The 16,998-nt window shown below is 39.0% G+C and overlaps 1 protein-coding gene across 4 annotated transcripts in view; it reads left to right on the top strand.

Moving 5' to 3' along the window:
- The window catches only part of Adgrb3 (adhesion G protein-coupled receptor B3), a 724,234-nt gene that overhangs the window by 342,760 nt on the left and 364,476 nt on the right, over positions 1-16,998 (top strand). For all 4 annotated transcript variants that reach the window (XM_021163961.2, XM_029468423.1, XM_029468446.1 and 1 more), the window contains 2 exons: positions 7,401-7,469; positions 11,528-11,636. In XM_021163961.2, the coding sequence (XP_021019620.1) occupies positions 7,401-7,469; positions 11,528-11,636 (178 nt within the window). The remainder of the gene's footprint in view (positions 1-7,400; positions 7,470-11,527; positions 11,637-16,998) is intronic.

Raw genomic sequence — 16,998 nt, 5'->3', positions numbered from 1 at the left:
CCTCCCTCTCTCTCTCTCTCTCTCTCTGTCTCCCTCCCTCCCTCCCTCCCTCCCCCCCTCTCTCTCTCCAGTGCTGCTATCTCTCATGTAAGATGTAACATATGTGGCTACACTGTAATTCTAGATATCCTGAGAATATCTAACCTGTTTGATTCTCTGCTTTCTCACCTGTACCATTGGCGATCATGAATGTTGCATCTGTGAACCAAACTAAAGCCATCTCTAACCTCCGCAACTGAAACTATTTTATGATCTCTGGTTTTACTTTGCTTCACTGTATCCAAAAGCAGACTTTATTTTTAACTAAACTCCTGCATAACCATTGTGAGTTGACAGCTCTGCTTTACCTGACCCTTGTCTAACCTATCCAGCCTGTTTGAGATCAGTTTAGAATTATTATGTCATTTTTTTCTGTTTCTGCAATTTGTTTAGATAGATTTTAGTCATGGACTCTCTCTCTCTCTTTTTCTTTACAATTATTTTTAGGGGATAAATTATCATTTTTAGGGCTGTCTCATCATTATGGTATCAGGTCCCACATCACATACAAAATAGGTTTTGATCATGACTAGCCAATAATAACCCCCATTTGTCTCTTTCTCTCACACACAGAGTTTCATTCTCTTCAAACTCACTCTTACTCACCTGTACACATCTGCAATCTGAGAATCCCTCTCTCCCCCCTCCCCTCTTTCTCTGCTCAATGCTCCCACCCTTGTCAATCCCTCCCTCTCTCTTGTCCCTCTGCCTTCCACATCTCTCTATAATCTACTACATTTTAATCTCCCTTAGTCCATTTACACCATTGCAGCAAAACAGGAAAGGAAAAAAGAAAAGAAAAGAAAAGAAAAGAAAAGAAAAGAAAAGAAAAGAAAAGAAAAAGAAAGGAAAGAAAAGAAAGACAAGACCATGGAATTCTTTTTCTTCTAAGCCTAGAAGCTAAGTCAAAGAAGTTCAGAAGGCTTGTGAGAATTGTTCTGTCTTTGAAGACAGCCCTCATTATTACATTCTCCTAAAGGGAGGAATTCTGTGCCCTCACATGGCAGAGGGAGCAGGTAGCAACGTTCTGCCTGAAGTATCTTTTATAAGTCTCTGAATACCTTTGAAACAGTAGGGGCCATTCTCCATCACCACCTACAGGTATCCTCTCAAAGGGCCCTCCCATCCCATTAGGAACGTCCAATCAGTTACGATCACCATCTGAAGTTGTTTAACTTGTTTTTTGTTTGTTTGTTTGTTTGTTTGTTTTTTTGTTTTGTTTTTTTTTTTTTTTTTTTTTCTGCTGAGCACTGGAGCCAGGGCTTTGGAGATGGTAGGCAAATACTTTAGCACTGGTTTATAGACCTGTCCTGTGACTCTTCTATTGCTGTGATAAAAATAACCTGACAAAGGCAACATGAGTGAGGCAAGGCTTATTCTAGCTTTTTAGCTCCAGAGGTATCTAATCCCCCATGATACAGAAGTCATGGCGACTTTCAGGGAATCCTTGGTAGAAGAGGCAGGAAACTCTCTAGTCACACTGCATTCCCACTTAGGAAGCAGAGCCTGAACCAGAAGCCTCAAGACCTATGCCCAATGACCCAGTTCATTCAGTGAGATGCTACTTCTTACAGGTTCCCCAACCTTCCCAAACAGCTCCTTTAGCTGAAGAGCAAGTGTTAAAACACATTAGCCTACCATAGGCATCACATTCAAACCACAACTCCAACCCTAAAATCATCATTTGAAATGTATTTACTTACTGACTTTCTTCGCTCACTGCAGTTTAGGATCCATGAGTTAAGTACCCCACGTATGTCTCTTTCACTTTTAATAATCCTCAGCACCATACACAATAGAGAGAACTATCATTCTATATATACCATTTTCACAAGTAAATATACTTCCACTTGCTTTCTCTAGCTTTCCTCACCTTTCCGTCCTGACATCCCTTTCTTGCCTTTGGTTTTCCAGTAGTCACTTCCAGGCAGTAAAGCATAACTGGTGATATCCCTATCTTTGGTCTGGGGCCCCAGTCACTGTGATATCTGGGTTTTGATTTGAAAGCTCTCCAAATCCATTCTTTTGCTGAGCAAACTACACACATATGATCCATATGTATTGTGTAAAAGAGAGGGTATGCATGGGTAGAGATGCCCTGCCAGCTTTCCTGTCTGAGCTTTGGAAAGAAGCTTTGTTGGAAGTCTTGATTGTGTTGTTATTTATTCTAAAGACAGCATTTGAACATCATTGTTACAAGAGATTTAGAGAAAACATGGGCCCTGACAACTCCGAATTGGCAAGACCTGAGTACCTGTCCTCAATAGATCAATCAAACAGGCAAAGGGGAAAGGAGGGAGGGAAGGAGGGAGGAAGCGAGGGAGAGAGAGAGAGAGAGAGAGAGAGAGAGAGAGAGAGAGAGAGAGAGAAGGAAGAAAGAACAGCAATTAAAGCCATTTCTTCAATGTGGCTATGATTAGAAGATGGGCTAAGAGTTCCAGCAAACTTCCTAAGTCTCCAGTGCCCTGAAATAAGATCAAAGTTTAAATAAAGTACCAAAGATAGCACATCTCAGGAGTCCCAGGCAAAGTGTGCTCTTGCCCACCATTGACTGGTTGTCAGCCTCAACCTATGTAGTCTAACCAGTTATTACAAGTTTTTGAAATTTCTTTCTAGGAAACAAGGTTCTATTCTGGTTGTCACTCTTTTCTTTTTCCAGTTTAAGATTCCTGGGGAAATTCTCATTTCATTGGGGGTCTATTTTTCAATGGTTAGATAGTCAGAAGAAAAAGGATTCTTTTAAACTATCTTCATGTCTTCCAGGCCAATTACAGCATAAAGAACAAAAACCAGGTCTATTCTCTGTATTCATCTACAGACAAGACTGTATAACTTTGGATGCATGAAGACCTGACTATACACTTGGACTATAGACAAACTATGGGACAGGACAACAAAATACAAAGATGAGGACAACAGGCCTCCACATCACACATGACCTTGCAGTTATAAGTCAACCTATAGGTTGTCAATCAATGGTTCATCTTCTACTATCCCCCCTTATAGTATGCTTTCTCCCTAGTTTAGCCTTTAAGGATTTCTTCGAATTATCCTGACACCCCTGACCAGCCTCCATCCCCCCAACAATGTATCAAGTCTTTAACCTCTGCATTATGGAATCTTGTCCTTTAAGGATTACCTTTGTCTCTTGAAATACAGATGTTTTGCTTCTGAGTTAAGGTGGGGGGAAACTTGGGTTGGGTCATCAAATCATTAGTCAAATCTACCTTTAGATTTTCATACAAATGCTTTCATGTAGTTATACAATGTGAGGTATGACCGATTAGAAGTCAGGCAAATAAACGCCAATCAGAAGTGCAGCAAGATTACTGACTACCATCCATAAAATAAAATGTTCTTTTTACTCTTTTCCATTCTGAGACCTTTACTTTGGTAGTTACAGAAGTTTTGGTATTTTCCTATCCATTATGCAGTTGTTGTTGTTTTTTCCTATAAATATAACCACATTCATGCCTCTGTGAAGTTTTGTTCTATAGCCACTTGGCATAGCACCTCAAACTAAATAAATACCTAGAAATCACTAAACTATCTATTTAAGAATTATCGGGCCGGGCAGTGGTGGTGCATGCCTTTAATCCCAGCATTTGGGAGGCAGAGGCAGGCGGATTTCTGAGTTTGAGACCAGCCTTGTCTATAGAGTGAGTTCTAGGACAGCCAGGGCTACACAGAGAAACCCTCTCTCGAAAAAAAGAAAAAAGAAAAGAAAATATCAAAAAAAAAATGAGAATTATAGGGATTGAAGTTAGTATTTAATTGCTTCTGTTTTATTTTTGTTGCTATGAAAGGAACAAATATTATTCATAAGGGGTAGAGATGAACATGATAGTCTTCACCAATATGGTAGTTACATGATAGCCATAATTCAGTGATAAATACTAGTTATGTTCTAAATCATTTTTAAAAGATAATATTGAAGAAATGCAATCAAAAAAGGCCCTTATATTAAGCACTTTCCAAACAACAGACACAGGAATAGGAATAACTTCAAAATTCAGGTGTCTCTGCCAGGTGGCTTTTACATAGTAGAGAAGAAAAGTGAGACAGGACCATATGGCTAAAACAAAAGTCAAAAGAGAAAGTTTAGTATCTGTCTGCTTCTTCAGTCTTCCCACAACTGAGACTCTGCCAAGGGCTTGATGAAATTAGACTATGTCATGGATCAGTGTATTAAAGCATAAGTGTTGTCCCAGCACACAGAAACCAAGGCAGAAGAATCATTCCTATGCCATCTACGGAGCAGGTTCTAGGCTTGCCAGGACTATCTACATAGTCAAACCTTATTTCCAAAAACCACACACACGTTAAAAGCAAACACTACATTGTGGTGCATATCAGGGACTGGCATAAATAATCTTGTCCATCAATCACTGAAAGAAGTGTCTCTGCAGCACGCAAGAGCTCTTAATGAACAGTGCCCAGTGGAAGTCTCTTTAGACAGCTCAGAAGCCTTTAGGTGATGATTAAATGTTACCAGTCTCCTCCTCAAGACATTGTCTTGTTTAGTCTCTTCCTTTCTGTCATCCTGGTCATGGATGAAAAAGTCATCCTGAATTAAAACATATATGAAACAAATTTAACATACATATTTTTCAGTGCATTTGAGACAAGCGGGAGCTTTCCATTCAGAGGACTGATGTAGAATCTTACTTGCAAATCCATGGTATTCTGACTTTGTAACTCTTTCCTGTAATTTGAACTTCACTGGATGACTCCTATGGATCATTGTTCAGGATAAACTGATGCACAAAAAAAAAGAAAAAAAAAAAAGACTCACTTTCCTCAAAGACGCCTTCCATATCCCTCCAGAAGACGGGGTTTAACTCCTCCTATTGTGTCCTACAGGGCCTGAATTAGTCAGAAAACAGCTGTTGATCATTCTGAAATACGAACAGCAATGAGATCACACGAGAACTCTAATCTGAGCTGCCTTCCTACTCGGATTCAATAAAGATCTATGTATTATCCCTGAAAAGCAATACAAAATGTTTGCTATATTCTATGCTCACTTAGTTTAAGGCTCCGGTTAAAAATTCATGTTTTTATGCTTGTCTTTTGGTTATTTAAAAGAGGAGAGCAGTGAATTCATTATTTTCATCAAGGAATTGTGTGTGTGTGTGTGCGCGCGCACAGTGGCTTCTATGTAGAGCAAAAGGTCACTGACCCACTGTCAGAAAAACATGCTCTGTGAAGTGTTTTTTCCAGAAATGGAGCTGCATTTGCACAAATTGCTTCCCTCTTCCTCTCAGTGTCTCTTTTTAACAGCAGCATGCATTTTGCATGAGAGCTGGAGGGATTAAGATGCAAACCAAGGTCAAGGACCTCAACATAGCCATCTACCATGCACAGGGATGAAACCTACAACCTTTGCCTCATTAGCTCTCTGTCCCCTGCCGAGTTAACCAGCCATAGGCAATTGGAGAACTCTGAAGGTTAATTCTTTCTGCCCATAGGTAGAGTTACAGCTCAATGGACTAAGCCCTTAAAATGTTAACAATCCAAGCATGGAATTTTAAGTGGTAAAAATGGTAGGTAGTACAGCAAGGTTAAGTGAGTTGAAAATGGGCTTAAAGCAGACTTAGTACTCAGCCCCCAACAGTTGCATAAAATATTCTAGAACATTCACAGAGGTTACAATTTGAAACATGTTCCAACCATGTGAATGCCAGGAACTATTAAAATAAATAGCACAAATAGGCCAATTAAATATAGATACTAACAGCTTCAAACCACAGAAGAGGGAAGGAAGCTGCCTTGTTTTTCATCTAAACACACCCAGGTGATTTTATTAGTGACGAGAGCAAATGCTTGTTTTGAAAAGCTGTATGTGGAGAAGTCAAACAAAACTGATGAATTAATATTATTTCTGCCCACAAGGGAGTCCTGCCCTAAGCTAGTGAGTCCGTTATGCTGCAGTGTGCTGGTTTAATCACCTAACGACCAGTTAGATGGAATATAACCAAGGAAGCAACTAAGCATACAGCCAAGAAGCCGTCATCTTTGTATCCTGCCTCTACTGGGCACTGTGTAGGTCTCAGGTTACCCTTCAGTGGACACTCTGTATCTCTTCTCCTGACTTCTGTATCTTGATGGCACAGCATAATGTGAGAACACAGACAAGCTGAATGCAATATGCCAACATGCTCACGTTCAATGAGAAATGAACGTTAGAATGAGCTTGTCTGCTTGGAAGTAAAAAAATCAGCCCATCATTTGCATAATTCTAGATGAAGACTTAAAACCCAAGAGGTCTTTTGCCATTAGCACTGAGGATGCTAGAAAGGATTTGGAACTTTTAAAAGATAATGCATGTTACATGTTTACCCCTTCAAAAAAAAAGTCAGAGATACAAACAAGTGATTTTAAAAGTACAATTCTTTTTACCAGAACATTTGAATGTTTCCTTACACTTTTCAATGGTTAGTTGAAAAGCAAAACTACCATAACTAAGAAAAGACAGAGCAAGTCTTCACCTGAGGAGCCTAAGTCAGGCTTGCCCATTGTCCTTCTCTAACTACACTCCTAAGATAAACAGTGAGATAGCAGTCCTGGTTTGCAGTTCACAAGATAACTTGTAATAGACAAGTGCCAAGTGACCTCTTTAGAGAAGGAATAAAACATTTGTAAAGAATAACTCTTAGATGACATTACAGATGATAGTAGAGGTGACAATGGGACAAGTCATTGTGAACAAAAAGTGTCTTACCTGTTCTGGCTGTGTCTTACCTGTTCTACCTGTTCAAACCTGGATGCAGGTTTGAAGAACTGTGATGCTGAGGAGACTTCTTTTGTATTGGTTATTTTATTTATTTACATTTCAAATGTTATGCTCCTTCCCAGTTTCCCTCTGCAAAACTCCTATCCCACCCCTCTTTGCTTCTATGAGAGTGCCCTCCCACTGACTCATCCCTGCCTCAGCACCATAGCATTCCCCTATGCTGGGTCATTGAGCCTCCACAGGATCCAGGGCATCCCCTCCCATTGATGCCAGATAAGACAATCCTCTGCTACACATGCATCTGGAGTCATGGGTCCCTCCATGTGTGTTCTTGGTTGGTGGTTTAGTCCCTGGGATTTCTGGGTGGGGAGGGTCTGGTTGGTTGATATTGTTCTTCCTATGGGTTATGAACCCCTTCAGCTCCTTCAGTCCTTCTCCTAACTCCTCCATTGGGGACTCCATGCTCAGTTTGATGGATGGCTGCAAGCATCCACATCTGTATTGGTCATAAAGATGAAGAATGTGTCGGGATGAAAAGCAATGCTGCAAACAGTCATACAATAGAATTGTTCCAAAGTACATTCTCAAAGAGGATACTAAACTTCTTATCTGATTTAATTTACAGAACTTCTTTCAAATAGTTAGCAACCTTCTTGATGAAGAAAACAAGGAGAAATGGGAAGACGCACAGCAGGTGAGGATGGGATTATTTTAGAACTGTTGACAAAGTTAACTAGATACAGTTCTTAAAATGCATTAACAGTCAATAGTTTGAATATGACATTATCTTGGAAATCATTCTAAATGAAAAAAACAGTCATCTTCACAGAAATCAAGTCATTATTTAGAATATCATCCCATAGAAGAAATTTTGTGTGAGCATATGAAAAAAAGTGACCATGTTTAGCTAACTTGCAACTTCCAGGAACAAATATGTGATCACTAAGGAAATTAGCAATAGGTGTCATTCTGGTTTATAGACAGTGGAAAACAAGATAATTTAAGAAAATATATCTCAATAGAAGTGATATGCTATCTACTAATGAGAAGATCAATTGTATTTCATTCATGCTTCACAGGAACTGCCTTGTGTATACAGATGTGGATTCTCATTTAGTTTTTAATATAAACTCTCACAAACAATCATATTCAAGTTTTCCTTTCTGCTGGGCCTTATATTTTAACGGGCTTTTTACTGACTTAGCTCATTTACAAATGTTTTGCCCTCTCAGACTATACTCACGTATGTACTGTGAGACTCTATTTCTAAAACAGAAAAGGTGATTTACAGGTGAACAAACTGGAAGTATAGTTTTTTAATTACTATGGGAATTTAATATATCTGAGCATGAAACTTCTTTAAGCTTTCTGGTTTGCAAATTCCCCAGCTCAAGGCACGCTGGAGAAACAGACTGAGAATTTACTGAAGTTTCTGAGGTAAAACCATCCACTCCCTTCCTTCTTTTTAGTCACAGCTAAGGCCTTCAGAAGCGAGGCCTGACCTTTATTTCAGTTATGCTGGGAGATCCATAAATAACACATTGTGGCCATCCTCATTATCAGGTACCAATTCTGTGCCTCTGGTCAATGCAAGGGGGGAAAAAATCACCTTTTAGTTTCAAACTTTACTCTATCTTCCTCTGCTCCTTTGAATTATACACTTGTCCTTGGCCTTCATCTAGAGGGCAGCCTTGTTCCCTCGCTGTGAGAAAGTGATGCCTTCACCTAGAATACAGCTGTCGTAGCTCGGCATATCCTTCTAGAATGCTAGATCCTATTAATTATGGATACATTTAGAATGAATGTATGATATTCTGTTTAGGACAAGGCAGGAATTCATCTCATGGTGTTCTTTACAGGAATGTCATGTAAGCAAGTAACAAATGGTATTAGGCATTCTTGTCAGTGGAAAAATCAGGAATGTGTAATCTGTATGTTTAGTTGTAACGTAGTATTAGTTCTATTCTCGTTTTTATAATATATTTTCAATTGGAATGATTCTTAACGATGTTTTTTAAGATGATGGTTTAAAATTTTAAAAGAGGTTATTTTGTAGCTTTTACTAAAAGTAATTACAGCCACATGGTAAGTATGCATGACACAAAATGTGACTTCTTAAAATAAAAGTAAAAAAGGAAAAGGTGTTTAAAACTTACCAAAAATAATCCTTGTGATCGCTCTTTATCTTCGAGAAGTAGACTTAACAAAAACAACCTTGAAAATAGATCTCAATGTGACTTTAGTAAACCGAATGAGGAACTCTGACGTCAGAATTTGTAAACGACGTGCATTTCTGAAAAACATAGCCGCGGAAAGCCCGCTGGTCATCCAACAACTGCACTTAAGAAGACTCAGAACTGTATTTAGATAAAGATGTTTCTTAAACTGTAGCCTAATAGCATTTGAAATGTAAATGAAGAAAATATCTAATAAAAAATGAAAAAAATTATAGCCTAAAGAGAAAGAAGAATGTCCTTAATAGCAGTGTACCCTCCCTCTCCCGTGACATACACATACGCATATGTGCACATCCACCAGCACCATGGCAGCGGGTTTAAGGTATGTAATTTCTTCAATAGTTCATATTACAAAGTCCACCCTTATGTCCCTGGCTTATGAAGGTACAATCCCTGTCCAGTTAACCTAATCCATCTAATGCCTATCATGTAAATAACACTGTGCCCTGCCTGATCCCAGTGACTGTTCTGCAACAAGGACAGAGGGACTTGTCTATCTGAAGTCCCCATGAGCTGGAATGTGTAAAATACTGATCACTAGGCCCTTATCAAAAAAGCTTGCCAGCCCTGCTCTGTTACACTGAATGGCTATTGGGTAGATAGAGTTAATAACAAGACTCTCTGCCAATGTGAAAACCCATTTAACAAACATGGAAGAGAATAAGGAACCTCATGCCGAACAAGCATTACGTCAGAGGCCACACATAATACAAGCAGACCTAAGAGACCAGATACATCACCACCTTTGTGTCTTCAGTCTGAACAGTAACTGGTCCTGCAGTAGAAACCTTCACGGGCTCCATTGTGCCATACATAAGGCATCACAGAGCCACCTGGAAAATGGGCCATCTATCCTCTTGTGAAGTGGATTTCTCCAAAGCAAAACATACTTCTTATATCCTTTCAGATGGAGACAGTTTTGAAACTTTACAACCAAGCTCATGGAATGGTGAAGTTGGGCCACATATAAAACAGAGACACCCTGTTCCATGAAATTTTCATTTCAAGGGGAGAAGTTACTGGGTCTTTAAAATGTCAGAAAAGGGTTTACAGTTTAAAAAGACTTAAGCATATTTTCAATAGGCTGAATGATTCTTCCTACTACTAATTTTCCAAAGTAAGTACTTTAGTAAAAGAAAGGGAAAGGACATGCCGATGCTGTCTCCAAGAGGGAAAAGTAAGCCTCTTGTTTTCGTTTGTGGTCAACCCTATATCATACATCACTCACAAGCTTACGCAAGAAAAGTCAGCGTGATACAGTAGACTCAGGAAGTTTCAGGGCCCATAGGTCCCTCATTTATGCTCATCGAATGGGAGTGATGGGATTTTAGAATTCCCACCTCAAGATTGAGAATCTAGGTAAGATAAGGATTGACCTCCCAAAATATTCCCCATGCTAAATATTGAGGTTTCCTGTGGAAGCCGTGTATATGTAGGTGGATAGATGAAGTTCATATATATGTACAACTCTCTGATAAATACACACATAGGCTGACAGCCTACTCATCCCTTTTCTTCCTGATCCAGTCTCTCAGACCTCTTGCCTTCTGCTATCCAGACAATCAGGTCTTTTTCTCTCCCACTGTGGCATTTATAATACAAAGTAACTAAAACTGTATCAATTAATTTTACATGTTTTGAAGCTGCTACAATGTGCATGCTCGCACAGGTAAATAGCACATTTTTTTAATGTCATCAATATTACATATGGTATGACCTTTTTCCAGGCTGTGATATCTTTGACAAAACAGATCCTTTTGTGTGCACTGTGGTGCTGGCAAGGACACTTAGAGTGTGGAGGTAAATTGACTTACCAGGAGGTAGATGGATAGGTAACTAGTCAGACAGGTAGAAAACACAGGAATAGAAATAGATATATGGCAAATGAGACAATGGATACATACAGCCTCAGTTACTATAAGAGGTACAAAATGGCTTCAGCTACATTGTTAGCTTCCTTGAGATTCTATTTCTAGCCTACAATAAGTATAATATTCTCACATAGGTTTGTTTCTTTCATGGGTATATGTAAATTATTTACATGTTTGCTATGATTATAATCCCACATTTATTGCTAATGTTGTTCCTACAGTGACTAATAAAATTATCAGAAGTAAATGTTTCTCACAGGTGCTTACGATATATGTTTCTCCGTATGGATAGTAAGCTAAAAATTCAGAGTCTAATTTCGGTGTTTTCTCATGTAAGTCAGAGTTTTTATGGAAACATAATGTTATTTGTGTGCAGATAATCTAACAGCCATTTCCGAAGTTTTCTTGAACCTCAGGAGTGATGAATTAGTGTATCTTGTCACTTCCAAAGCTCTTGCTGTGGGACACCTGGTATCAGATTCAACTATTAATTTTAAAGCTTATATATGATTCCAGCTGCAAATGTTTCTCCAAACAAAGTGGATCTCATTTGTAATTTTATTATGTAGTATATCTTACTTTTCTAGTTATGTGTCCCAGCATATGAACGTTTTGTCAAGTCTAAATTGCTCTTATTCTTCTAGATTTACCCAGGCTCAATAGAGTTAATGCAGGTGATTGAAGATTTTATACACATTGTTGGAATGGGGATGATGGACTTTCAAAATTCATACCTAATGACTGGAAATGTAGGTAAGAAATAGGTACAGTCCTCAAAACCTTACTGAAATTAAATGCCAGAGTTTGTGACACACGTTTCAAGTGCAATGTTCTTGTTTATTATCTTTAGGTATATGTGAAGAAATATATTGTGGAAACTTACTGGCTGTGGTGTAGATAGACCAAGTCCCATGTACATTAAATACATACCCCTGTTTAAAAGTGTACTATCATATGAGTTTCTTTAGGGAGAGATAACCAACCATCTATTCACCCCAGGTAGGTCACTAAGTGCAGAACAAAACAAAATTACTTCACCCAAATGCTAATTTGGTAAATGAATATGTTCCCTAAATGGACTTATAAGAGCCTGCATAAGGGATTACATATGAGAGTATGGGTAATTTAAAGGTGCTGCATCACTGAAAGATCTACCCCAGCACAGATGAAGACTTACAAAAGCAGCTTGCTTAGAGCTCCCTTCCCAAATTGCAGGCAATTCCACTGAAAAGTCTTGCTAAAACAACACCCTGGGTGTTTGCTTAATGAATATAACCTGAAGAGGAGGCCTCTTGAGTCTTAAAAGGTTCTTAGCTTCCGGCATTATGTAACAATCTTCAGACTCCTGAGTCTTGTAAAGTACATTAACTACCTATGTCTGACGTTCTCCCTTCCTCCCTCCTTTCTCTTTTCTCCCATGTTCAATTTGACACAAATGCCCACTTAAGATTTCTTCCCTGGCTAAGAACATTGCTTCTATCTACTCCTCTATTGGTGATCCTTGAACTTTGAAAGGCATGGTTTGGGTGTCAATTGTTTTTCTATTTTGAGTGAACATGGAACTGCCAGGCTTTCCAATATGAAGTTATTCTCAGCATCTTAGACAGTTATGATTGCCAGGTAGTGACCACTCTACACTGAAAAGAATACATTACTCTCCAATGGGAAGGGGCTTTGTACCAGTTACAACTTAATTTCACCATGTCCTAAAACCAGACGAAAGTGTCCCTAGCAATAAGAATTTACAATCTAATACTACCAGGCAACCAACATGTACCTCAATAGCCTGTATGGTTTCCATGGATTCAGGGAAGGTAAGATACTAGTAAGAGCCAGTTGTTTACCCAGTAACCTTAGGCCTCCTGTGAGTTTCATTTTCTAACAACACAATGTCTCTTTTTTCAAACGCTCCAATTTTTGTTTTTACTGTTATTCTAAACCTTTCCAAATGGGTAAACCACATAAAGGTTAGCATTACATAATGAAACACATTAGAGAGTATGGCCAGGATTTCATATTGACCACTGCTATTTTAAACAAATGTCAATGGGTTTGGGGATTTAGAAGGACGAAGGTTAAAAGAAAATTCTAGCATCACTTATATTAGCTGCTTTAACAGAAGAACATTATTACATCCAGTGGTGTAGATAATGACATCATTCTATCAAGCCTTCTGTGACTCCCAGTCACTTCCCACTAGCACCCCTGAGCCTTCTATTCTGCGGTACAACTGTGTGGCTATGACATCTATTTCCACCCCTACAGGGCGGGACAGAGAGCTGAAGCTTCTGGACATGCCTCAGGATAAAGGGGACACAAAGCTATGATCTCTCTACTCCTCCCATGGCTGGACCCAGAATCTGAGAGGGTCCAGACATTGTGCCCTGGCTGCAAACTGTCCACTGGCCACACAGGACAGCTGGAGTGTCCCTTCCAAACATCCATCTTAATATACTCCAACTCAATGAACAGCTTGTCCCATTTTGCTTATGAGTAATTGATAGTCTCCCTTGTCTGTTATTCTTTCTATATCTTCCTATTTTTATTGGCTCACAAGTTCTGTAGTGCTTTATAAACTCAGCTTATATGCCAGGCTAAATTGCCCAGATCTGCCAGAGACCCCCCTACCTTATAAGGATCAGATCCCGACATGCTGTTTAGCCAAAGCCACTGAAGCATCATGTAAGTCTCAAGGGCACTGAGGAATTCATTTCTTTATTCTTTTAAGATGATGCTTCTGTTAAACCAGAGGAACTGGGCAGCAGACACCCCCTATACCATGCACATTTTGCTCAATAAGGGTATTTTTTTATCCTGTTATCATCCAGTTCCTGATACTCTTGGTGACCTCTATTGACCAGAACAAACTGTTCCGAATGGCTTTTATGAGCCAGTTTGTCAGGGAATAATTTCCTTCATTCTGCCCTTGATTATGCAGCCTTTGTGTCAGGGAGACATGAGTAGTTTGCATTATTCTGTTTCTCTACCCCATGGCACTTAGACTGATTCCATCTGCAGCTACATCCCACAACCACATGAGCCAAACTTCAAAATCACGTGTTTCTTGTTCAGCAGCCTTTCACAATCCAAACAATTATTATGGTTTCCTATACTGGACTATTTAGAAGGTCTATGTTTGTGCAATAGATCATGAATTCTCCCTTTTTATGTTAAAGAAAGGACCTGAGAAATATATTCTATCACTTTGATCTTGATCTGATTTTCTCCCAAGATCCCACAATGAACTCTTTTTTTGTTTGTTTTGTTTTTGTTGTTTGTTTGTTTGAGACAGGGTTTCTCTGTATAGCCCTGGCTGTCCTGGAACTCACTCTGTAGACCAGGCTGGCCTTCAACTCAGAAATCCACCTGCCTCTGACTCCCAAGTACTGGGATTAAAGGCGTGCACCACCACCACCTGGCAATGAACTGTTTAGTAGAGATACAACTTATACTTTTTTACCTTCATTTGTAGCTGACAAAAAACAGCAAGCCAATGCATCCATCTCATCCTCTGGTTTCTATATCCTTCCTCCTGAATCAGAAACTAGGGCAGAAAAATAGTATCTCCACGTCTGTTTAGCATTTGCACCCCCTTCCTTGTGTACACAAGTTCTTTCCAGACAAGGCCTCACTTACAAACATTTTCTATCACCCAAAGGAAGGGCTCTACAATTGCTACCAAGCCTGCTTATAATCCCACCTTTTATATAATGTCTCCAGGGATTGCAATATATTTTCTAGTTTAGGAGTCATTTGGAGGCTATCCCTGTCATCGAATGAGAACCACTGTAAAGCACAGATGAAGATAGCAACCATGGGATCCACCTATCCCAGAGTGCTCTGCTCTCAGCTCCGTATATGTCAGTTGAATGCAATAGCATGGCAAGATACACATACCTGCCACTACAGCAAGGGGACATGTACCTCATATCACACAGGGAAAGGTATGATTCCATGTGGGAATATTGTCCCTAAACATTCCAGCCTCAGGTTCATGCTTTCTCACCTGTCTTAGAAACCATACAACTGTTCTTCCCCATCTTAGCCTAGGTTCTGGGAATCTCCTTTCAGATTCTACTTGTGTTACATAATTTTTCCTGAAGACACCTGAACAAGTGTCATTGCAACTGAGATAGGCCCCAGTGACAAGCTTAAAAAGTGTTCCCTGAACGTACAGCTTGCCAAGCCAGTGATTTAATGGGCTTGCTTGCAAAAATGTGGGTGAAAAGTCATTTAGAGGGTCATCAAAGGCAGCTATGTAACTGAAAAGCCCACTCCTTGGGAACAAAAGTTGTGAAAGAAAGGTGCATTCCCAGAACTCTAACTTACAGGTGTCTCCACAGAAGAACATGCCTTCCTGCAAGAGTTATCTACAGTGTATATAATCGTACAGAAAGCCCTTTGAGAATTATAACTTTCTAATTATCCTGAAACTTCAAAGTTTTTGAGTTTCCTTAACCTTATAAGTTTCATTGACTTCCTGAGTCTTGTAATCCTCCCTCCTCCATCCAGGAATAAAAATTTCAATGTAAAGAAAGCAGTCAATACTCGCACACCCATGCATACACGTGCATGCAAGCACACTCCCTGTGCAAGCATGAACCTGTGAAAATATCCATGTGCCCACAGTTTTTTCCTGTGCATGTTTCTATAGAGGTTAATATATCCTTATTTTGTTTTCATTTGCCAAGTGTCCCTTGCTACCGATCAAATATAATTTAGAATATTACACATCAATGATTTAAAAGACAAAATCAAACATAAAACCTCATTGTCTCCCACGCATATGTATAGGCCGTTGAGTCACTTCCTTGCTAAGCATACCAAACATGATAGGCTTCTGTGGAACATGTCAGAGTGCTTCTCAGGGACATGTGACCATGCCACCGCTGGGGTTTCTGAAATCCCTTCCAGGATGCCATAGGTTAGTTACTCAGATCTCTGTTGTGGAATCTAAAATAGTAAACACACCCACAAATGACTACTTCTTTTCCTTGCTGTTACCACTGCACTTCATGAGATTCTTAAGAGGAGCTAAAACCCCACGCCTTGTTTTCTACAGAGCCAACAATAACTGCATTAAGCAAATGGCATAGTTCTCTTTGCAGATGAAAATTAGTAAAGAACAAAGGAATTGTCTCTTTCATTATTATACAAATTGGTTTCATGAAGGATTAGAGTTTTATTATTTCCTTAATACTTCCTGCCCTAAATTTTTACTGTGATTCAAAAAGATTTTCTTCTATTTGCCATGCTACAATTATCTTCATATAAAGACAGTGGAGCTCTGAGTAGTAAGGTGTTATTATTATTATTATTAATCTGAGCACTGGTCTGAAGGGCTTGAAACCTGTCTGGTCTACATAAGAAACTTTCAAAAACAAAATAATAAAATATATTATTAGATCAATCTCAGATATTTAAAATACTGTAAAGCAGTGAGTCTCAGCCAAGCCACTTTGGGGCTAGAGTGACCCTTTCACAGGGGTCACCTAAGACTATCAGTGAATCACGGCCACTTTGGGGCTGGAGTGACCCTTTCATAGCGGTCATCTAAGACTATCAGAAAGCATAGATATTCATAATATGATTCATACCAGTGGCAAAATTACAGTTATGAAGTAGCAACAAGAATAATTGTATGGTTGGAGGTCATTGCAACATAATATATAGTCACAGCATTAGGAAGGTTGAGAACCATATGTTTAAATTTTGACTTAATCCAAACTGTTTCAAAATAATATATCAAATTATCTATAGTAGTAGTAGTAGTGACAAAGTATTATGTCTAGAGTTTAAACATCATTAGTAAATATTTATTTTATACATTTATCTTGTTTCACTATTATTATATTGTGGCATGTTTTGCATTTACAATACAAAAATCCCAAATTACTGACTGACCACTAATAAGAAGTCTTATGTATCACTGATTTGCCTCCAATTAATGCCTCCATCCTTACTATAGTTTGGTGACTGTAACTGGGAGCTATTCTGTACCAATAGGGATTTCCCAAGGTTTACCTACAAGTGACAAATTGCATAATATAGGTGATTGCTAAATGTTCTCAAATGGTGTGCCAAAAGTTAGAACCAATAATGTGGTAACTGACTT

This window comes from Mus caroli, chromosome 1, assembly GCF_900094665.2.
Source record: "Mus caroli chromosome 1, CAROLI_EIJ_v1.1, whole genome shotgun sequence".
Classification (NCBI taxonomy): Eukaryota; Metazoa; Chordata; class Mammalia; order Rodentia; family Muridae; genus Mus; species Mus caroli.
This window is presented reverse-complemented; position numbering and strand designations above follow the sequence as displayed.